The 24484-nt window shown below is 42.1% G+C and overlaps 2 protein-coding genes across 2 annotated transcripts; both read left to right on the top strand.

Moving 5' to 3' along the window:
• Positions 1–401: 401 nt before the first annotated feature.
• On the top strand, positions 402–9084 carry tut1 (terminal uridylyl transferase 1, U6 snRNA-specific). The gene is made up of 10 exons (XM_083993873.1): positions 402–606; positions 960–1150; positions 1317–1523; positions 1826–1940; positions 2038–2165; positions 2286–2512; positions 2614–2723; positions 6145–6267; positions 7501–7593; positions 7724–9084. Exons 1-10 carry the CDS (start codon positions 528–530, stop codon positions 8857–8859), a joined length of 2409 nt encoding a protein of 802 aa, XP_083849999.1. The 5' UTR covers positions 402–527; the 3' UTR covers positions 8860–9084.
• Positions 9085–17313: 8229 nt separating this feature from the next.
• Positions 17314–20861, top strand: LOC311002754 (peptide Y; the record flags this gene model as incomplete). The annotated part of the gene is made up of 3 exons (XM_083994223.1): positions 17314–17501; positions 18747–18827; positions 20778–20861. The coding sequence occupies 3 exons, from the start codon at positions 17314–17316 to the stop codon at positions 20800–20802; spliced, it is 294 nt and encodes a 97-aa protein (XP_083850349.1). The 3' UTR covers positions 20803–20861.
• Between the last annotated feature and the right edge of the window lie 3623 nt (positions 20862–24484).

Raw genomic sequence — 24484 nt, 5'->3', positions numbered from 1 at the left:
GACTTGTTGCTCTCATGTGCTTAGTGGTCTGATAGGTAAAGGACATACTTGATACTTTGATTCTTGATATATTTTCTAGGTGGCTGTCTGTGGAAGGCTGAGGCTTGAAAACGTGAACTGGCAAATAGTATGGGGTTCAATAATAAGTACCACTGGGCTTTGCCCAAAAAAAAGACATGTGGGGAATATGAGTGGGATCCGCGCATATAAATAATTATCAACATTATGATTAAAAAACATCTAACGTTATATTTGAGTTTGTATATTAGTAATTCAGAATTACAAACGGTTATCACCGTGTGCTGCTCACCATGAGGCATTTTTATCCATTCAAACTAGATTGAGAGGAACTTTGATAAAACCGGAGAACAACCCGGACTCATTTCGGTGACGGACTGGAAACAAACGCAGAGCCGACGCTGGAGGGAGATTTGAGAGGCGCATGGAGGGTGTCCGGCCTTAAACTTCACAGAGGACTTTAGTGGTCGATTTATTTTCTGCGTCATCGTTTTAGTTTACTCCTCATCATGGAAATATCAAACCGTGACATAAAAACGACGCCGAGAGGGTTTCAGTGTACCCTGTGCAACGTCAATTTACCAAATAGTAAGTAACCTTAAGCTAACTTAGCAACATGTGAGTCCGTCGAAGTAACTTTGGATGTTTTGCAGAGAAGTGCTTTGTCGGATACAGTCCCCTAACTAAAAAAAAAATTCCGACATCCCCACCACATCAAGAATTAACTGCGAAATTCAAACTTACGTCGTCGTGTTTGTTGTTAGTGTTTAGCTAATGTGTGGTAGCAGAAAGGTTTAATGCACTATAAAGTTGCTACGGTTAGTAATATCCACTGCTATACTACTATACGTTTACACAGCAGCCGGTGTATCTGACACTACGTAGGCTACGTCTTGTGTGTTTGTGTGGTTTAGCGTTGCTCATATCATCGTCTCTTACAGTGCCAAGTCTGGAGCAGCACGTGAAAGGACGTAAACACCAGACGCTAAGCACTGTGCGGACCACCAGGAAAACCCAGGAGGAGCAGAGTGTGTTTGTCAGTGGCATCAAGCCCGAAATCTCTCAGACTGAAGTAACTGAGTACTTCGAGCAATTTGGGCCAGTTTCTGATGTCATCATGGACAAAGACAAGGTAAGAAAGCTGTTCACAATATGATGACAATGAGGTCCAAAGTCTCACAGTGCCTGACACATTTTGTGTCAATGTCCAGAGCCCTAATGACTAGTTTGTCTTTGCAGCCTTTGGAAAGTGACTGATGAAAGCCCATTGTAGTCTGACTGTGACTTTGCACTCGCAGGGTGTGTATGCCATCGTGCTGTTCAGTGAGTCTGAGAGTATACAGGCAACCCTGTCCTGTGTTGAACACAAGATGAAGGGTCTGAAGCTCCGCGTCAAGCCACGGGAAAAGAAGGAGTTCAAGTTGATTCCCAAGAACAAGAATGACGCCCAGAATCTCCAACAATCTCTCGACCGTCTCAAACCTGAGCTCTGCCAGTTGACCTCTGTGAGTATCCTGCTGTTAGATATAGTAAAGGGCATTTATCAGTGAAAGTTTGAGTAAGAAGAATCAATACATTTGGTGGTAAGGAGCCTTAAAGGTTTGTCAGGCTGCTAGTTTCTTATGTCTAAATGTGGTTCCACACTATATTATGTGCTCTACTTATGTCTTATGTCTCTCTACTATTGATTGTGTTGTTCAATATAAGGTAAACACACAGTTAATACTATACTAACTATAAGTCATTCTCTGCATACTAGTAAAAGAAATCTGCTTTAGTCTTTTTCTTGTCCTTTGTTCTACTCCAGGTGGACGGACAGATGCAGCGCATTGTCGAGCGATTTCAGCTGGGGGAAAATGAAAAGAAGGCTCGAGGCTTGTTGGTTCAACTGCTGCAGGAGGTTTTCGTCGAGTTTTTTCCAGGTGGCCTTTATAAGCAACTCGGCTCCAGAAATCTTCCATGCCAAAGGTTGTCATAGCTTGTTTCTCTCACTCTTAACATTATGTTTGTATGTTACAGACAGCCAGATCCTGCCATTTGGCTCATCTGTCAACACTTTTGGCATCCACTCCTGCGACTTAGACCTCTTCCTGGACCTGGAAAACACCAAGGTTTTCCAGGCCCGTGCCAAGTCCACCACAGAACAGGTCAGATTTTCTTTTAATATACAGTTATCGATGCCTGTATATGTTGTTTAGCCAAAATATTAGATAATGCAACTGCCTTCTGTGCATTGAATATTCCTTCCCTCTCCCATATTTCTTCAGGCAGGGGAGGGCATGTCGGATGATGGACGCTCTGAGGACTCCATCCTGTCTGATATTGACCTGACCACGGCCTCTCCAGCTGAGGTCCTGGACCTGGTGGCCACCATCCTGAAGCGCTGTGTCCCCAGTGTGCACAAAGTCAACCTTGTCAGCAGCGCTCGTCTCCCTGTGGTCAAGTTCCATCACCGCGAGCTTAACCTGCAGGGCGACATCACCATTAACAACAGGTCGGTCATTCCTCGATACTGTTCAGCAGAAATGTATCATTTTATAGACTGAGTAGAATTACTGTATTTTATTTTTCTCCTGTTTTTCTGTCCTGTGCTAGGCTAGCAGTCAGAAACACTCGCTTCCTCCAGCTGTGTTCAGGGATGGAGGACAGGCTGAGACCTCTGGTGTACACCATCCGCTACTGGGCCAAGCAGAAACAGCTGGCTGGTAAAATGAAAACACTCACGGCATTGCACTCATCATCAACATCATCAGCATCAGTTGATACACACTCTTTCTGATTCAGTTTTCAAAATTTAAATCAGTGTTTAGGAGGGAGTTTCATCTTTTGGTCAACAGGTGTCACTAGAACTTCACTTATGATCATGTTGGGCTCCTCAGTACCATAGAGCTTTGTTAGGGAAGGTACAGACTGTCTGTACTCATGTAAAAACCAAATAAGTGAGTGTTCTTCACTGAAGAAAACACTCATTATCTTATTTTTATTTATTTATTTGAATGTTTATTTAACAGGGACGATACATACAACATTGCCACAAAGAATGAAAAATGTGAAGCATACAAGATGTCTAGCTTCAGCTAATTTGCAGTCTTTGTCCCTGGTCAGGCTAAAGAAGGATACAAGATACTGAATACAATAAGTGCAATAATACAAATACAGTGAATAATACAGTGAATAGGTATCATGAATAAATAACCACAGCTACAAAATTTATATTAAGAAATTGCACAAATTAAATACATTAAACATTAGTAAAATACTGTATTGACAGTGACTTGAGAGAAGTTAAAGACCGGGTAAACCAAATTCAGTATTTTTCTTCTTATCATATTAATTAGGCCTTAAATGTGTCCCTCAAAACATGTAAAAAATATTTTTGCCATTCATCATTTCCTTGAGGAGCTAGGCCTCAGAGACTGTTCTGTGTGCAGGTTTAGAATGGGCGGGCCTAAGTCGATGACCGCTTTACGTAAAGCGGTCATACTTACATAAACCCGCCCCCTGCTCTGCTCTACATATAAATACATTCAGCCAACTGACTTCAGAGGTTTTCCATCCCACTTGCTCTTCAGTCTAGCTGCAACACGTGAAACAGCCAGCTAACTAAACGTAGCTCATGTTCACACACAGGGGAGACCACTACTGCCTTGTTCCTTCATATAAGGAGTTTACAGCGCTAACGTTAACGTATTCACACCGTAATAAACAGCCGTCACCGCGGGGAGAGAGGCTGACTCCCCTGGTCACACACCCCTCACAACGTTACACACACACACAGACACAGCAGCAGCAGCTACAACACTTTTGACCAGAGTCTCCCTCATTAACACACTGTCCGACCAAACAGCCTCCACTCACGCACACAACCAGACACACGGGAGACCAGAGCAGCCATACTGTACAATCACGGACGGAAAACACCTTAAAAAAAATAAATAAAAAAAACTCTGCCGTGGTCTCAGTCCATCACACGTCCGAGCGGACACACAGCTGATCAAACCATTTCTTACCTTCACTCTGGTGTCTAAAACAGGCAGCAGCATCAGTAGTCATCCAGCACCAACAGTTTATTAATCCACAGATCGATATTATTCCCGTTTTGATCGTTACGCGGTCTGCCCGTTTCCTCCGTTTGCATTGTGTGAAAGAAAAAAAAAGTTTTTAGCCGCGGTAGCAGCCGTAGCCTCCCGGGCTCCACCGTGTTGTTTCCCCCGGTCTGTTTCTGGGCTCCACCGTGTTGTTTCCCCCGGTCTCCTCCCACCGGGACACGGCTGCTGCTCAGCTCGGACGCGGTGTGTCACGGGCGCCGGGCGGTCTGGACCGGGTCTGGACTCGGTACCAGGTCCAGAGATAATTCACTGTCAGGACACTTGAAGCTAAAGCTAAGCTAACGTTAGCAAAAAACTTTATTTTTTTCACACAATGCAAATGGATGAAAGACGCTGACCGGTAACGAGATGTAAACAGAGCAGCATGGTGATTATAACCTGTTACAGCTGGATGAAGCTGCTGCTGCTGGGACTGTTTTAGACACCAAGACTGAAGGTAAGAAATCCTTTAGGTTTATCAGCTGTGTCAGTGATGAGGACTGGGGTGTGTGGTGGAGTGTGTTTGAGGTCACTTTCCCGTCTTTATTTCATGACGACGTGTAGGCTACATGTTTAGGTTGTGTATCAGGGACGGTCAGTGAAGTCCAGCTCTGCTGCCATGGGGCGTGGTCTCTTTGCCTGCAGCACGACCATATCGTGACACGCCCCCACCGTTCTGAACCAGAGAAAACTGCTCATTTATTGACAACTTTGATGCAGAATTTTATATACTTAACGACTTTTTTAGTCCTCCAAATTTTACAGAGTGGTTAATGATATGTTTTCCTGTGGTATTATAAACTTAAAACACATATTTATTCTTGGTTTACCCGGTCTTTAATGTTCACATTTCTGCTGCTGCTTAAGCCAATGTTTAGCTCTAGCACTAAACATCTTTAGCTTAATCACTCAAGATACAAGACACACACACACAACAAGTGTGTAAGCAAACACTGTTGTTTTTCTGCCATGAACAGTTTAACAGTTGAGCTAAATATAGACTCTACTTAAATCACAAAGAATTTATATGAGGTGGTAAGCGTGTGATTCTATGTGAATAACCACGCTAGTTATTTACTTAGCGCTGGCATTTCCCTTCAGCATGGGAACCCAAGTCTTGCTGCAAAACAGATGACAATGCTTTCATCTGGGGTGGGCGTCGACTGACAGCAATGCTGCTTTTACCAAGACTTTTATTGACCCCATACTTGGACATTGCTCTTTTGTGCTTTTTGTTATTTTGTAAAAGCTGAGGAATTGCAGAAATAACATTGCTTTATTTTCTCATATGTACTCAATTAACATTTATGAGTAACAAACCTCAACAGCATTGTTTTGAAAAAAATCAGTACTACTGACTGATTTTCATAACAACGGAAATGGCAAACAAATGTAATACACAATGATTTACCACAGAAGGTTTTGACCATAGTTTTTACCATGCGGTGGTTTGCCAGCAGAGCCCCTGCTCTATGAGATTGAGAGTAAGATGCTGCTCTATTTAGGATTGAATTCAACTACTAAATGCTTGGCTGTATTTCTTTGCTTGGATGTGACAGACTTTAACTGGATGTTCTAACACAGATCACATCTCATCTTATTACATGCAAAATATTTAACTGCACTTTTCCAATGTTTCATTCTCTCTGCCATTGTCACAAATAAGAAAAAGCTCTCTGTGCTTGAGTGTGTGTGCTGCACAGGGCTCCAGCATGTGAGTCAGAGTTGCCCCCACCTCACACACACAGAGCCACAAAGTTGGTGAATGTTTCAGGGAGCATGCATCAACAACTAACAGGAAATCAATATTTTCTTAATTTCTCTAGTCCTGAGAGCAGGATCCGTAACACTAGAGCGTATGGACACTGTGGTCTTTAAAACCTTTAGGCATGGTGCTCCTTTAAATAATGTGTTTCAGTTTCCATCTAACCTTCCATCCCACCTTTTGGCTCCATCCTGTATGTACACACACTTTCATGACCTTGCTGCAATGATGGTAACATCCTGTCATACGCACATTCTGCATTGTGGCGTGTAGGAAATCCCAGTGGTTCCGGCTCACTCCTCAACAACTACGCTCTGACACTGCTCATCATTTTCTACCTGCAAAACTGTGAGCCGCCTGTCCTGCCCACAGTGGACCAACTCAAAGACATGGCCTGTAAGTGCTGCATTGCTCTGATATTCACTCTGCTCTGCTCCACATCACTGTAGGATCACTGATATATTAGGTTTGCTTAGCAGAATGACCAAAATGGGGATTACTTTGCTGTTTTTGTATAAATGAGAAATTGGTATAGCAAATGTGACATGTGAAACTTGGACACATCATCTGTGGGGAATTTTGGATAAGACTAGTCTTAGTATACGTTATTATCCTCCTGGGGGGCAATTTGTTGTACAGCCAGCAGAACAACACAAATCTAAAAATCCAGACAGGGAGAAACAAAAACAGTACATATTCAATCACACATTTCCAACAGTAAACTTCAGTCACCAGTTCAGGGGGACAGGTCATCACAATGACTTACTAACGAGGCCAGTTGTGATTGATTGGTACAAAGGAATTTTTAAGTCTGTTCATTCTGAGCCTAGGCACCGTGTACCGACCAGATGACAGGAGCCTATATAGGGTGAAGAGGTCAGACAGGATCATTTTCCCCGTCCTGGTAGCCCCGGCTCTGTACAAAACAGAGATTCAGATTCAGCTTTATTTGTCCTAAACTTGTTTTCACCAACCCGTACTGTGAGAGCTTCTCAAAGTTTGCCCCCGCAATCCTGCCGCACATCTTCACTACACACTACACTACTGAGCCTATTCTTATCTTTCACAGTGAGGGATCCAAACCAGCAGATAAAAGAGAAGGTTAAAATAGACTCGATAAAACATGAGTAAAATATCTTCATAAAAGTGGTGTCTACATTAAAACTTCTCAACTTGCAAGAAAAAAATACACGCACTGGTGAGCCTTTGTGCAAATTGCATCAGCACTGGCCTCAAATGTGAGGTTACTAGTGTCAATAATAGTGCCCAGGTATTCATACTGTTGTAAAATGTCAACCGCCTGACCATGAATGAAAACAAAGGGAATATGGTGGAGGCTTTTTACTAAAATCAATGATGAGTTCTTTGGTTTTAGGAACATTGATTTTTAAAAATGAGCTCTCATACCATTTGCTAAAATCAGTCAGAGATTTCAGTAGGTTCACATGCTGAATATTTCATAACATTTTTTTAGGCTGGGTTCAGATTACTTCTGCATTATAGATAGGTCAGAGTTTTACACAATAGAATTGCTGTAGCAAGCTAATATGTCTTTTTTTTGCAACCATTGCAATCAGATACCATTTCTTTACTTCTGTTTGTTAATGGTATATGTTGACATCCTTGCAGGTGAGGAGGAAGAGTGTGTGATTGAGGGCTGGAACTGCACCTTCCCCAGCCAGCCCATCGCCGTGCCCCCCAGCAAGAACACACAGGACCTTTGTAAGTGAGAGTAATGTTAAAGACGAAGTGTGTGATTTGTTACTACAAGGTTTCCTGTGACCTAACTTCTTCAAATATTCCAAATACAACTCAATCTAATGTGCATCATGTGTTTTTTTTTTCTGTCCAGGCACCCTGCTGTCTGACTTCTTCTCCTTCTATGCTAAATTTGACTTTGCCAGTAGTGTCATATCTGTCAGGGAGGGGCGTGCACTCCCAATCACAGATTTCCTAAGCAAGAATAAAAACGAGGAGACCATGGAGGAGGAACAACCCACCAAGAACCCTAACCACAGCCCCAAACTGGGCCCCCTGAATCTCCTGGACCCCTTTGAACTCTCCCACAACGTGGCTGGTAACCTGAACGAACGCTCGCACCGCTCCTTCCAGAAGGAGTGCCAGGAGGCGGAGAAGTACTGCCGCAGCCTGCAGTACCAGCGCAAGTCCACCAAGGGGAAGTCGTGGGGGCTGGTGCGCTTGTTCACCCCCCACGGGGAAGTCCCACATACCAAGACAGAGCAGATGACCATCAGCGTCCCCTTCAAATCAGCATCGCTCCCAGAGGGGCTGCGTAATCAGCTGAGCGCGGCGGGAGACGGCTTCCGGGAGCTGTGGTTTCAGAAGGTTTGCGCCGCTGTAGAGGGGGTGTTCAGAGATGTTCTCAGGTGTCACCTCGCTCACTCCCCAGGTGCCGCCTCAGGTGAGGATTCAGCTGTCCACACAGCAGAGGAAATGGAAACTAGCTCAGCTTCCTTCAACTCATCACTGAACGACAGCTGTGACAGCGCCGTATCCCAAAACCAAGCCGACTCCCTGGATACCACCGTGGCTGGTGCCAAGAGGCGGCTGTCTTCTGGCAGCGACGCCTCCGTGTCGCCTCACGGCAAAAAGCCAAGACTGATGAGAAGGGGCAGGCCTGATTACCCTCACTGGATCCTGACGCAAAAGCACATAGTGTGGGCCGGCAGGAGGAAAGTGAGGAGGGAGCTGATCAAAGACGCAGACTCGAGGCCAGAGGGCAGCTGTATGGAGATGGAGTCCCAGGTCACCGCGCACATTATTGAAAAAGAGCCAGAGCTCAAGGAGCCCCTCACGTTCAGGGTTCACCCGCAGGTCGTGGGTGGGTCAGAGAGCACAAAGGCAGTGCTCAGGTTGGAGCCCACCTGTGACAAGACGGGAGTTTTTCAGGATTTCTTTCATTTCCTGGAAGCCTTCTTACCTAAGATGGCAGAGACACTGCTTGAGAAAGACATTGGTAGCACCTAAAACAGGTTCTGATATTTTTGCAGCTAAATTTACCAATTTTTGATTTTCTTTGTTTTCAAAAATCTGGCACTTGAATGAACCTTTGAGAGCAGAACAGTTTTCATGACTTTATATGTACCAGCCATTCATTATGACTCTGTAGAACGGTTTTCAAGTTTGTAACGTTTTCGTGTGCTCTGTATGTTTTATTTTTGTGACTTTGTTTCGGAGGCTTTATGTTCACGATGTGGCTTGGTATTAGTACATTTTTGTTTGTTAAATGAGGAAGCTCTGAAGGGACATTCCATGTTGGCAGAATGTATTGTCTACAAATAAAATAAACAAAATCTTCTATGTACAGTAGCTGTGATTGGTCAGTATCATATTTTAATTTATTTTTTATCATTTCTGTTTCCAAAGAGCAGTTGTAGGGATAGGTTTTCTTGCTTTGGTTGCGCTTTGTGTCATGAGCTGCCAGAAAAGAGGCCGTGGAGTAAGGCTTTTATCCGGTCAGGTCTTTGCTCATACGACTGAGACAGATGAGAGTAATTACTCAAGCAGGCAGACTGCTTTATTACAGCAGGACAAGCAGGAGCTGAGGGATGCACACCGCTCCCATGTGCTGATTAACATCATTCATCTCACTTTTAAAGGGAGATGCAGATGGCCAGCAGGTTAGAGTGGGATGTGGAGGATGGAGACGGCTGTGATGATGAAGATGTTTTGAGACAGGTTTTGCTACCGGTTCACATTACTGATGGGATGTTTCCTGTAGCCATGTAATTAAAGATGGAACCAGGCTATCAACTTGGTCCATTTGTAGTCCAGTTGAATTCATGTTGTAGTTTTTGGTAACACTCGGCCATTAGCTTAACGTAAGACTTCACTTTAATGATCTCAAAATAGTTTTTCTAGTGACAGCAGCACGTCTGTGAGCCTGCATGCACCTGTTTTGTCTTGTTTGTGTGTTTTTCCTGTCAGCTGTATGTTTACTTATCTGAGGTTTATCACTTGAGCGCCGGCCGTTTTCTTTCACTGACGCCCAAGGCCCCTCCAATATCACCATCCCTTGTTTTCAAAAGGAGCCCCTTGATGTGCGGCTTCTCTCACACACACCTTGAAGCTGAGAATACATGATTGATATCAAAACTGGGGGGTTTGTTTGCCGTTTCCCGAAAAACAACACCGCTATCTGATGAAAAGCAATTATCCTCAAATTTCCCTTTCATCAAAACACAATCCACTCTGGAATCTCTGTGCTCAGCACCACATTGGAGATGCCTCCATTAGGTATTGATGACCAACCACCTCAGTTACATGTAGCTCATTTGCTGTAATTACCAACAGAATTGATTCTGGTAGGCGTTATGCATCTGATGGATCATGGAGCCTATTCTTCATTTAAAGATCAGTAGAAAGAATGAGGGGAGGGGGAAAAAAAAGCCAATTTCATTTTTTGTATAATTGGGGTCCACTGGGAAGAGGTCCTGAGTCAGCCTCTCCAGAGACCTGCATCTCCACAGCAGGCAGCAGTAGCAGCTGTTTAAATCTCCCTTGGTGTCCAATGTGACGCACACATTTTTTCCTTATTTTTTAAACCTCTTTGGAAATCAATTTCCCACACACCACTACCTGAGATGACGTAAGACCTAATAAACCAGTCACATTTCCTTCTCAAAAATGCATCCAATACACAATCTACAACTGTCACATTCATGTGAAGTCAATCATTTTTAAAGGTACAAAACATGTTAGGACATGTTTTACCTATTCAGTCCAATGGAGTTGCTTCTGTCCTTTCACTTTAGGACATCTACCCCCAACCTCCCAAGAAACTTCTCCTCCCACAAACACAAACTGAATTTTTAAACTTCCTCCCACTTTGTCCCCAAAATCATTTACCCCCTCCGTTTAGCACACACAGCTCCAAGTCACAACCCCCCCTCCACCCCTCAGATTGTCACATTCACATAGCTACATATGCAATAACATAAACACAGAGCTTCTGGCTTGATCTCGGTATAAGAGGATTTTATTTGGATCATTTAGTAGCAGCACTGACTCCCTTCATTTGTCGTCGTGACTTTGAGAACATGCTCTGCGTCAAGTCGCCGGCCTATCCCGAGCCCTCCAACACCTGTGCTGTCATCCGTCTGAGTTACCTGAGGGTGCCATTGCCTGCCTGCTCATAAACACATCAGTTGGCGAGATATTGCTGTAATTGGTCGGCTCTGCTTTTCGAGTAAAGACAAATGGTTGAAGTGATGTTGCTGTTGCTGCTGCTGCTGCTGTTAGTGAAGTGCAGCTTCAACCCTCTAGGGGCATGAGAATCACATGAGGCATCACTGTTTGGAAAAGCAGATAAGTAAACGAGGAGCCCTGACTTGTGTCGTTTACTCTGCCGTTATGAGCAAGCTGATTTCCTGATTGTCTCAGCATGTGTTTGTACCCAACAGAAAAAAGACAATAAAAAAAAATCAAACAAAACAAGTCTAACGTGAAAAATTTAAAGAAAATATACTATTGTTTGCTCTCTACTCGTGTATAGTGCTTCTGACTGAAACTCACCGGTCCCTTTTTTTAGAGCCATTTATATGCTCATGACTTATCGCAGAGTGATGGTGGGCAGCCATCAACCCCCCATTTTGTCTCTTTAGCTGTGCAAACAGACCTGGCTGCCTGAAAAGCACTCTGTTCATATTAGTGGCTCCCCCACTCTGGAGATAAGACTAAATAAAAACGCATAATCATTTCCCCCTTTCTGTCTGTGATGGCAGGAAGGAGTCAGACATTCTCCTGGGAGATTGCTCTCACACCAGAATGGACTTTCATGTGTGCGTGTCTGTGTAATCTTCCTTTCATATTTGGACTAGGCAGCATGTGTGATGTAAATGGAAACTGAGGTGGCTTTTTTTACTATGTAAAGCGAAGGCAGAGGTTCAGGAGAAAAAGCTTTTAGAGCTACATTTGAGGTGAACAGGTAGATGTCTACAGTAAGTAGATTTCAACCATCATGATTTTCGTCCGCGTTATCCTTCTCAGCTACAGAAGTTCTGCAAATTGCCCATGTCTTACCTAACAAAGTCGCAGACATCATTAGCACCAGCATCAGCTGGAAAAGTTGGTAAAACTGAATAAAATGAGAGAGAAAGTTTTAAAAATTACTGGTCTCCCACTGGTCCTATTACCTCGTCCTTGATGGCAACTCTAACACTTTTCCCCTCTGTAGGAGCCCAAACTGCTCTTCTGGAGAGCATTAGCTGGGGTTTATTGGACTGTGAAAACTTTAACCGTCTGCCCTTTCCCTTATCTGGGGGCTGTTACTTTCTCAGTGTTTACCCGCAAACACTGGAGCAAGCTAATGAGTTTGTCTTGTGCATATTGTTGTTTCTTGCCATTGACTTTTATTGCCAGTCGAGTGAACGCCGAGAGGTTGATGACTGGAGTGGAATTAACTGAATGTTCAGGGTAGCCACCGTTAGCTGGTGGAAATGGGTGATAACAACCGATAGCACCCATGAATGGAGGATGATTCGTTCCTTATTTAATCACTTTTAGCTAATCCCCCTTTTTTCAGCTCATTAAATTGTTAAAAATACATGATTTTACAATTTAGGTGATATTTTTTTGTTTTGCATCATTTAGATGTCACTGAGTGAAAAACAAAAAACAGCCCAGCCCTTATTGTCCCTCAATATAAATTTGAATTATGGTACAATAATTGCTCAGAAATGGTCAGTGCAATCAATGTGTAATACCACAGTCCACTTACAGCCTTTATGGCATGGTCATATACACTTTTACTGCTTGTTTATTGTCAAGAGCGGCAGAAGCAGCTCTACTGAGGCTGTCAGTTGGGATTTATGTCCAAATCAAGTTTTTGACAAGGGTTTAGGGACGGACAAAGGAAAACCAACTGTTTTTTACGGCTCCATAAACAGAGCACAAGCTTCCCCAGGGAGACTGGCAGGACAACATGTAGTGTGGTGTCATGCTGTATGACAACATGACAGTTCCTTTGATTTGTACATGATCTAACAGAAAGCCTGTTCAATACTATCATTCCTTGTAGGTGTGTGCGCTTGATCTGCGCTGTCCTCAATCTGTTCATGTACCTTTGAGATGATAATAATGCATTGAGAAAGAGCTATTGAAATATCCATGTTGCCCAGTGGCTAAGACGCACACCACACAGTACCCTGTTATTGCAACATCCCCTATTTGATTTTGGCAAGGGACCTTTCTTGTAGTGTATCCCTGTCATGTTTCTTCCTGTCATATCTGCAGCAGAGACCTTGCAGTAAAAGCTAAAATGCCCACAAATTGAATTAAAAGAAAGCAATTGGATCAGTAAATATTAGAAACCAATGTCTTATTGACCTCACTGGTCCTTTTTGCAGATATAGTTACTGAATCTGAAACTTTTTAGATGCACTGGTTCTTTAATAACAGATTAATAAGGCCTCTATCTCATATATGCAGAACATTATGAAGGGTGACTCATATAATATACTATATATTGTATTTCGCCGTGTACAAAATTACTCCTTCTCAGTGTCAAACAAACATACACAGGCTGTAAATTTTAAAACTTGATTATACATCGACAGGCATATCTGGCTTCCTCAAACACATTTCCGAAATTCTTTAAATATAAAACTGAATTCCTTACAATTTTACTCATTTTAGAGCAGGAAATAAGTTCTGAAATAACTTTTAGAGCAAAATCGAGTATTATCGAATATTTGTTGATGGCAGGATTATACCTGCCATCAACAAAAAGGAGATGTATTTGGCCTTTAAAAGATTATTTACAAGACGGCACAAAATCACTCGCACATCTCGACCCTATGTGCAAACAAACCCCCTCGATGTGTGCACACAGTCCCAGAGAGATGACTGCACCTGCACTGTAGGAGGCGTCATGGACTGAACAGTAGACCGTGAAGATCCAAGACAAACAGGAGCTACAGCCCTGGTTGTAAATGTAGCAGATTACATTAGACTCAGTTTCAGCACTGGAGACCTGAAAGGTATTTGTGTACACAACGTCTGTGTGCAAGTGCGTGTCCTTGTGTCATTATCAGCATGTGTTCCCCACCCTCCCTCAAAATCTCAGCATGTAAGGGTTAATAAAAGTGATATTTGATCCACAAACACCTCAATGATTCATTTAATTCAATCATAAGAGAATCATTGTGCCGAAAATGATTTTCTCTGACGCATGCTACTGCTACTGCTGTTGCTATTTCTAAGTGTGAAACACAATAGTGTTATTGATCTGTGGACACTGTAGCCTATGACCTCTACCATCAGACCGTATTATAGCCTTTATCACCATCTGCATAATGCATGCAGGAAAAGAGGACTAAAGGTGTCCAGGCTAATGATCAGATGAGGTGGCATCCGCATCCCTATCGAGGCATCTGTCTATTCATTCATCAGCATAAATTAATGTGCATTTGTCCACTCCTTCAAAAAAGTAGTTGTGTTTTCATTCTCTACTGACAAAGTTGTGCAACAGTTTTTTCAGTATTTTGTAATCTCATTTTGATGGTGGTTATTTTCTTTCACATGCACTGTGTATCATCCCAAAGATGAATGTGTTTGTTCAACAACTAACTTGCACAGATTAAACTAGAATCAATAATACAATTGGAGCACTCTGATTACAAACATCTGCATACTGCAAGAAACACTCCCTAACTAATTAAAACAAAACTAATTATCCTGCCTGGTATTCACTTTGGCACATCTGTCAGGAATATATCAAATACAAATGCATCTAAAGCACACTGATCATGACCATTTTACTTTTGTCTAAAACTATGAAAGAAAATTTGTCTATCAATAATAATACTATTAGATAATTACAAAAATATCAAGGTCATATTATGACAGTGATTGTCAATAAACTTACATATAAACTGCTTCTATTTGCTTGACAGGTGTATCGTCTCATCCCATAAATTAACTCTACTTGAAGAAGTGTGTTTGAACCCATACACAGATTAGTTGTAAATTGCTTCAGATAAAAGTGTGTGCTGTTGAGTAAATGTAGTCCTAATGTAATGACATCATGAGAAAATGTCTAATGGCATAAGAAGTAATGGGTCTACAGCTTCAGACTGTGCTGATGTGTTTTTTTCTGTGGCTGGATATCAGGGTCAAGTCATCTCATCACTCTCCAAGTGCTGACATGCTATGGTTTCTGAAGGTCTATGCCGGCCATTATTTCAAGTGTGAGGGGCCATCTGTGTTATTTTGTGAGGGTTGGTGTGGTTGTGATGTCTCAGCTCCATGCAATTTGAGCCATTTCAAGGTAGATGCCTGGGGAGACCTGTTCGCGTGAAACTAATGGTGCCTTAGACTTAGAGTGTGGTCCTATAGACAGTCCATTTTACCAGTTTCTTTTCAAACTGTCATTGTTGTATTCATAGTATATGTCTTTCCATATCCAGTGTCTTCTTGAGCTATGTCCAGCTAATGTTTCAAAGAAGGGGTCCTTCTAGAGATTTTCTTTTTAATTTAAGGGACAGAAATTGAGTTTTCTCTCACACTTAAAATACCAACATAGCTAATTTTTCACTATTGGCAAACTATCAACTGTATACTAAATCAATGGCTTTGTCCAGGAGCTGCAGTTAATCGCAGTTGTGCTTCTGCATCCTGTGACAAATCCTGCACCCAATATGTTCTGTAGACATACGTATGTGTCTGTTACTCACAGGGTCCTTTTCCCCAATGTCCTTGTGTCCCGTCTCTTTCCTACACTGGAGCTCTCGGCCCATTTCCTCATACTCCTGCTTGAGTTCTACGTTCAGCTCTTTGTCCTGATCCTCGTACATGACCAGATCTGTCATGATTACATCCTGTTTAAAATACCTTATGAAATGCAATGAGATATCTTCAGTTGTGACTTTGAGCTATAGTTGTGAATATAGAGTTGGTCCTCAAGTCCAGTATCTTTAGTCTGACAAAACACCCTTCTGTTGCATTCAAACTCCTCTGAAAGTGTATTAAATCATGAGTCATAAGCGTACTCGTTTTGCTTGGTTTCTCCATTACAGCCAGGAAAAGGTTTTTGATCCTGCGTTCAGGTAACCTTTTCAACTTAGGCTACACTGGTCAGTGAAGACCATCTTCTCAGTATATAAAGGCTAAAACACCCAACACCTACCTTAAAGTTCATTTTATGTAAAAAAAGAAAAAAAAAAAAAGAAAAGAAAAGAAAGAAAGAAAGCAATGCTCCAAATGGAATCAAACTTTACACAAGGCTAATTGACACCCTACCACCTGTAATCTTGAAGCCTAATATTCTACCACATTCCCCATGTTAGTTATTTTCAAGGGCCACATGGGTCTCCATGAGGGACACCTGGGCGGTTATGGTCCATCTTGGACCCCTGGTAGTCAACTCGGATTGATTTAAAATAAAACTGAAGATCGAGTACCCCCAATAGGGTGCTTCTGGGGTCCCCGGGACCCCTGGCAATTAACTCGGAATGATATAAAATAGATTTAAGGGCCCATTGGAACCACCTGGAGCAACCTCAGGTTGCATTGAAAGGAGAGGTTAATCTTGGGAATCCTGGGGGGCATAGAAGACAACTCAAATGGCTCTAATATGGGCACGGGGCGAAAACCCTCAAAGTTGGTATTTTTAAAGGGCCTCTACTGACAATTGGGATTCCTGCCAATAGTATGGGTTGCCACAATGGTGTATATGGCGCCCCCTAATGATGAAAAATTAACACTTCACTCTATTTTAATAAAGCTGGATCCTGAGTTGGAAAACTTGGGTTATACAGATTTTCCTGACATATTGGTCCACTCCCAACAGAGACACAATGTTGTCGAAGACACTGTTGGTCTAAATTTGCACTTAAGTATCTAATGTATAAGCATAACCCCTAACCCTAACCCTACTTTACCAGTATTATGTGTAGCCTACTATTTATGTGTGTGTGCGTGCGTGCGTGCGTGCGTGCTCGTGTGTGTGCGTGTGTGTGTGCGCTGTGAAAAGTTTTGCCATGTTAATTTTTTTTTAAGATAACCTTCAACGAGCTGCAGAGTCAAGTTCAGCAGTGAGTGTGTCCTCCAGCTTTGGCAGAGATGAGTAACCCCTGGTGCTGGAGGAAAGAGCGAGGGGTGTGGTTAAGTGTTACTCGGTGCGCATCAGGTATCCATCCCACTATATAACCCTGTGAACCGAGAGCAGAGCAGCAAGACAGGGGCACCACCGGGGATACTACACCAGGAGACAACTGTCAGAAAGTAGGTCTTGTCAGTTTTCTGTTACTTTCTCGAACCCTTGAAAATAAAATGCATGCAATGTATTTTAAGTACTTTACTTTTAAAGAAATTTTGTGCGTTAAGGTATTTGTGCGCAGTGGAGCAGAGACTTTAACATCACAACAAAACGAACATCTTTTTTTTTCTTTTCTCTCTAACCATGGTACCTCTCCTTCTCAGATGGCCAACTTGTTGAGATCGTGGATGATGCTCGCAGCGCTCGTGCTGTGCCTGCTGGTGTGTTGGAGCGGCTTTGCGGACGCCTATCCTCCCAAACCGGAGAGCCCCGGGAACAACGCCTCACCGGAGGACTGGGCCAAATACCACGCAGCTGTCAGGCACTACGTCAACCTCATCACCAGACAGAGGTGAGTGCGCTTCACCAAATCAGACTTTCAAATGCCTGCTGTGAGCGTTCTCACCTTGTGTATATTTTTTCATAATAACAAAGTGGCAAGGCAAGACAAAGCCACAGGGTGCACATCTGTAAGTTAAATACTGAAGCTGAGGGCAGTATCAGGTTTGTGAGTGAAATAAACTTTTAACATAAAAAGAAGCAGAGATGAAGAAGAGGAGCAGATGCTGAACACATGCATTGCTTTGGTAACTCTACATCCTCAGGTTGTGTCAGACAGATATTCCACCAACCTTGATATGAGGGATTAAGTCTCTGGCTCAGGGATAACTTGGCAAAGGTGGCCACAAGGAAGAACTGAGTCCTCTCATAGCAGCATGAATTCACTCACACGAGGCCTGTTTTTCATCTTAAATTAAACCTTTTCAGATATTAGTTAAGAGTTTTAAGCCAAAAAGCACCCTTGAGTCATTATGCTTAAGCTTCAAAGCATTGCTCGTATAAGAAATAATGAGTTCTTCCCTCTGATGAGCACATAATGTTCAGAACACAGATATGCTTGTAATGGCTTTAAAACCAACATAACATCAGATTTCCTTTTGTCTCTTAGCAGGTGAATCCATAATGAATCATAACACCAGATTTATTATTACATGATTTAGAAATGCAGCACAGATCATTAGAAGCATTTGTACAGTTTTTTCATCAATTATACTTACAATTTAGTGAGAGACGGTGTTTTTGCATGATGCGTTGAATGCTGTTGCTTCATCTACAGAGTGGGTGCAGAGTTTTCCTGCGATGGAAGCTGACTATACATCATTAACCGTCCAGCTCTGTAATTAAAGAGGCTGGGTCTGTCATTAGATTCAAAGGCATGTGCTGCACAGTGCAGGCCCTCAAATCTCAAACAAAGAAAGGTTTACTCCAGAGGCCACCATTGATTTTGCACACCACAGCTTTTTTTTTTTTGATTGGGCTGCAGAGATTTAGCAGATAAGTGCTACTGATAAAAGCTCCATGGGGGGTGTATGCAGCTAAGTTGCCTTGTTCACAGCTGGATGACTCTTGAAAAGAAAAAAAAAAAAGGTGTCCATAGTTGAAATTCATAACAAGGCTGGTGGGGTCACAGGAGCACCCAGTGAAATGCTGAGTGAGTGAGTGACTGCTGATGTACAGCAGAGAGGCTCTTCCACATGAATGAGAATCTTGTATTAATGTCGAGTGGCTGTCGTTACGTTCTGCTGTTTTTTTCCAGGTATGGGAAGAGGTCGACCCCCGAGCAGGCGGTGGCGTGGCTGCTGTTTGGGGCTGATTCGAGCCAAGACAATGAACCACGGTGAGAGAAATAGTTGAGAATGTTTAATGTATAAGGACATCTGAGGATCCTGATTTTTAGGATCCATAACGAAAGGTGATTGGTCTATTTCTTCCATTACAATTGGCCTCTGAAAGACAATTCCATCAACAGAAAAAAGCTGAAAAATTCATGAAACAAACATAAATTGTTGAAGCGATGATCTTGTATTCAAGAAAAGCTCCATCAGTCACACACTGTGTCGTACATTGTAATTTTTAATGTGACACTAATCAGTTTGTCATTATTAATTAATCGAGAACATGCAGTTTAATGAGACAAGACTTACATAATAATGGACTAATATTTCATCTCCCATTAGATTTGAATTTAAAATAACACCTAAACCCCACCATCCACAGCAGTATTAAATGCATTTGTCTGTGTGCCTGCCTGTACATCTGGCTGCCCCAATTTAAAATCTTACAAACACAGTCCTATAGATGTACATTGTCAGATTGTTTTATTCATATAATCCGTACTGCAAAAGGATCACATTGCTGTTGTTCAGTTTATTGTTAATAATCTTTACTCTTCATATCGATTGGCCCTTATCTCACAGTGGGTTTACATTAGCTGAGAGGCCATGTCATTGTCCAAATGTCACGATCACATACTTTGACAACTGAGCCCGTAATCTGTAGAGAAAAAGGTATCTGAGCCCAATGGGAACGCTTTGGGATTCCATGCATTGATTGGTCATAAAGTCTGATCTGATCCTCATCTATGTCGTACATGTAGACAAACACAGTGTCCCAAAGCTCATGGCACATAAACAATTTTGATCTTTTTTTTGTCTTATTGAATGCATCCATTAAACATTCACAACGCTGGTGGTGACAAGCACTTCCAGTAGCTGCTAAGACCTATACAGTGTTCAGAAGGAATATTCCACAGTATCTTTGCTCACTGAGGTCTGGGCTCTTTTTTGATGTGTAAATGGGTAGCATCCTGACATTTCCCTGTACGATATCTTGACAGGGAATTAAATCCCCTTGATGATGGGAGGACTCCTCTACTATGCCGTGTTTATGCACCATGCGTGTTCTTTTCAAACACTTAAAGCTTTTTGTCATCCGTCTGTAGAAAAGTGGTAATGATCAGTAGTAATGAGGAGTATCAAGCTGCTGTTTGACAAACATCAGGTGTATAGTTGTGTGTGTGTGTTTTTTTTAAGACAGCTTCCTCTGTGCTGTCCTTGGCAGTGAGATATTAACCTGCTCCACTGATTCCTTTAAGCCTTCAGGGGTTGCTTTGAGGGTTTTTTTGTGATGTTACTGTGCATTCTTGGTTTTGCTTTTGGAGACAGTTGGACATTTGATTCTAGGGAGAGAAGCTACAGATTCAAACCATCTCCATTTATGGATAGTGTGTCTGACTGTGGAATGATGAATATCTCAATTCTTTGAAATGTCTGTAACCTGTGTTGATCATAAGTCTCCTAAGATCTCTTTTTCCAGGCATACTTCACACATCAACAGATGTTTCTTATGAATAGAAAGTTTAAGATATCTAGGCTAACTGTTTTCTTCTTTCTTTTCTTAAAAAAAATAATAAAATCAAAATCGGTCTAACCCACAGCTCCTGTCTAGTATCATTGACTGGATACAGCTCTGATAGGCTAACCCCTGACTCCAATTAGCCCTTGTTGATGTCATTAGCCGAAGGGTTCACTGATTTTTTTTATCCAGCCTTCACTTTGGATGACTGATTTCCTCCATTTAGACAAAAACAATATACAAACGATTGGCTGAAAACAGATAATGTGTGTTCATAATTGTAACTTGGGTGAATGCTGACCATGTTTTAGGAAGTTTATACATGATGGAGGCGATTCAAATGGGTTCACTGATTTTCTTTTTTTTCCCTGGCACTTTATTAGGATGCTGCAGGGTAAACCTTAATTAATTGAATTGTTCTCTTCTCTTACAGCTTGGACTATAGTGATCAGTGGTAAAAGACTGCAGTGGTAACAGTGTTCCCTGATCCTTTGATTAAACAACAACGAAAAACACGGAGATTCTCTAGAGAAAACCTGCACTGGACTTTGTGACTACGTACTTAATTATTTCATGTGCATGCAAATCTCTCTCTCTCTCTCTCTCTCTCTCTCTCTCTCTCTCTCTCTCTCTCTCTCTCTCTCTCTCCATCTCTCCTTCCTTTCTCTACTTTCTCTCTCTCTCTGTTTGTCCTCTTCTCTCCATATGACGATTTGTTGGATGGCCAAAAATGTAAATAATTTGTATTGAAATCAATTACTTTCAAATAAATAATTAAATGGAATAAAAGTATTAAACAGAAACACGCATTGGTTTACCTTATTTTATTGTTACAAGCTGCCACTGCTATCGTGGCCACTAGATGCCGCTGTATCACCAGGAAAGGTACAATCACAAGTTAGTCTATCTGACTGCTGCTCTTGTATGGGTTCACATCGACGGGAGCGGACAGACTTCAACTTCAGACAGGGGTACCACACCAAAAAAGACGCATTTGTTATCACAGAACCGTCCTGGGCATCCTTTTGGGAACCGGACCAGCGCGCGAGCGAGCACCCAATCGGCTTCTAATCAATGGAGCTATTTGCGAGAGCACGCGCGCCGTTTTAGGTTAAAGATAGCAGTTTGTGTGGGTTGCCGTTGGCTCCGGTGTTGTGAAAGTGACAGCATACATTTAAACAAGACCTGCCGTGCTTCAACAACTGCAAGTCGACCAGTGGAGATATCCCGAAGCCCTTCTCCTCCTCCTCCTCCTGCTGCATCTCAGACAAAGGTAACGGGGCAGGTGAGCGCTTCAGCCTCTCGCTGTTTTACCGCGGAGGAAACGTGCCGTTCAGTTCATGTTAGTAGAGATAAATAACGCTTATGCCATGTTCAAGCAAAGCCTTTCCAGAGATGTGGTCGACCTTCCCCTCTTGCCAGGTGGTTGTACTAGAAGGCTATACGCAGCCAGTTATCTGCTGTCCTCTTCTATTCCCTTTATTGTCAAACCTCGTGGACTATTTTATCGAAGTTACGCACATTTGGCGCGAGGGAACTACGCAATTACCTCCACCGCGGGCTCGTGCGCTTTTATTTGTGTCTCAGTCAATAGCTACATCATGTCATTTTTATGTTAAGCTAGCCTAATTGACCTTAGGCTATTTGCACCTGTACAGCAAACACAGGTAAAACAAGACCATGGCAGTTTACCTCTGAATGATGACAGTCTGAATTATATTACCTACTAAATGATACTGATAACAAGCAGTAGAAGCACGTAATGCACCTGTGTTTTTTGCCATTGCGCATGCCCATTGAGAACAGGCACAGATGTTGGGGCACATGTGGACCAACACACACCACATCGTGTGTGTGTGTGTGTGTGTGTGAGAGAGAGAGAGAGAGCGAGCGAGCGAGCTATCTATCTATCTATCTATCTATCTATCTATCTATCTATCTATCTATCTATCTATCTATCTATCTATCTATCTATGTATGTATGTGCGGGCACACACATTATTGAATTAATTGAATATCCATCCCTTTCAATATCTCCTGTTTTCCTTTATGTTAGAGAAACACTGAAGACAACAAGAGTATCGACTGACACTGTCACACACTGAGGGCATTTTATTACTGTGGAGGAATTATTCAAATGACCTCTGCCAGCCAGAGACAAGTTAATGTCTTTCAGTGATAGGAGAGACTATTCACTTGTAGGCAGGGAGGGGAAAGGAAAAAAAGTCTAATAGAGCATCAGTTTACATGCAAAACAACATTAGACCATAGCTGTTTCAAGCTCATTGTGTGTGTGTGTGTGTAGTCTATATGTAGGCTATAATTAAAAATGTTTACATGATCATGCTCTACAGGCAGCAGCTGCCAGGAATATCAGTCAAAAAACATAGATGAAGGTGTTTCTTAATTGTCGTCACAGGCTGTATTCTATATGAGGAGTTAATGTAGTTGATGAAAGTCTATACAGATTGGTCTGTATAGCATCTGTTGCACAAAGGAACTGATATAATCCTGTGAGAATGATTGCTGTTTTGGAGCAGTCTTCTGAAATTGGAGCCAGCATTATCAAGAGCATTCAGAACAGTTACCCTAAAATATGCATAAAATGAAAATCCCCCTGTTGGATTTTCATATGACATCACAGATGGATCTCACTTTCAAAGAGTTTCCGACTGGGATTAAAGAAACTTTAGCCTTCTTATCAATTTGTATTTTTGAAGTAGGAGGTTTACCATAAATTCCCTTGCTTTTGACAGCCACAGGGATTGGCTACGAGATCAGCAGGTCTGGTTCTACCTCAACAGAACCATATAGTTTAAGCGCTTCTTTAACAATTTAACAGCAAAAGTAAAATGTGCCCACTACTCTAAATTATTTTAGGAAGATTTTGTGAGACTTCATGTAAAGAACTATACCTGTGTGACATGCTGATCCTCGTGCAAGTCCTTACTATACTAAAGTCTGATCCTGGTTATTTCACGTCACTAACAGAATCGTTTCCAGGAGACCACTGTCAGTGGTGCCTGACCATGACACTGTTCAGTTTTACTGCTTTGACAGACTGAATGATAAATTACTGCATCCAACAGGAATTCTAATCAACTGTAGCTGGCATAGTGAAAGCAGAGCCCATGTATCCACACTCGACTCCACAGGGAGATTAATCAGCAGCGGTTCACGTAGCCTCAGCATCTTTTGCCCAACCTCTTTGCTGTCATTCAAAGAAATGACCTACTCATTTACTGTCACCCTTGCCATCTCATCCCCATCGGCACAGACGTCCATGTGCAGGTGGTGCTGTTACAATGACAATTACATGAATTTTACATATTTTCAGATACTTTAAATGACAGCGTCTGTCAGTCAAGGGAAATATCTCCAAGCCTAAAGGATAAGGCCACCTGACTTTGATGATTCCCGACTTTTCTTGTTTTGCAACCACAAGGTTGACGTTTGTTGTTTGAAACAAAGTGGTTTGAAAGTCTGCAAAATATTCCCATCAGCCTCAGCTTGTACTACTTGTATCATGTAATTCATGTTATTTAACAAATGGTAGCAAGGTAACATGCTAAGTTAAGATGTTGATCCTCATCAGCACATTGTCACATTATCATATGGCTTCACAGAGCTGCTAGCATAGTTGTAACTCGTAGTCCTGTATCTACTGATGAGAATAAGTTTATTGCGCTGACATTTAATATCTTAACATCAAATTCACAGAAATATCCTATCTTGTTGAATATACCAAACAAATACATTGGCAAACCAGTCTGACAGTCTTGGATTAACTGTGGAGATTTTCTCTATAATATTTGGGCTGTAACCTCCAGAGGTTCTGCCTACAGAGATTTGAGTGACATTGAAACAGTGACATTCAATTTCTTTATTCCATCATTACTACTTCCTCAAAAAAAAAAGAAAAAAGAAAGGAGAGGAGAGGAGAGGGGAGCTTTAATGAAATCTAGGTAGGGTCCTGACTGTAAATGCTCTCTGGGTGGCTCTCAGCACTTTGCCTGACTCCTTTAGCCTCTCAGTGGTATACGCATGACATTTAATTCTAATTACACTAATTACAAACCGTATGGGGCTGAGGGAAAAGGAAGTCTTACGACACTAAGATGAGCATATTAGACGTCTTGT

Source organism: Trachurus trachurus, assembly GCF_905171665.1.
Source record: "Trachurus trachurus genome assembly, chromosome: 19".
Lineage (NCBI taxonomy): Eukaryota > Metazoa > Chordata > Actinopteri > Carangiformes > Carangidae > Trachurus > Trachurus trachurus.
This window is presented reverse-complemented; position numbering and strand designations above follow the sequence as displayed.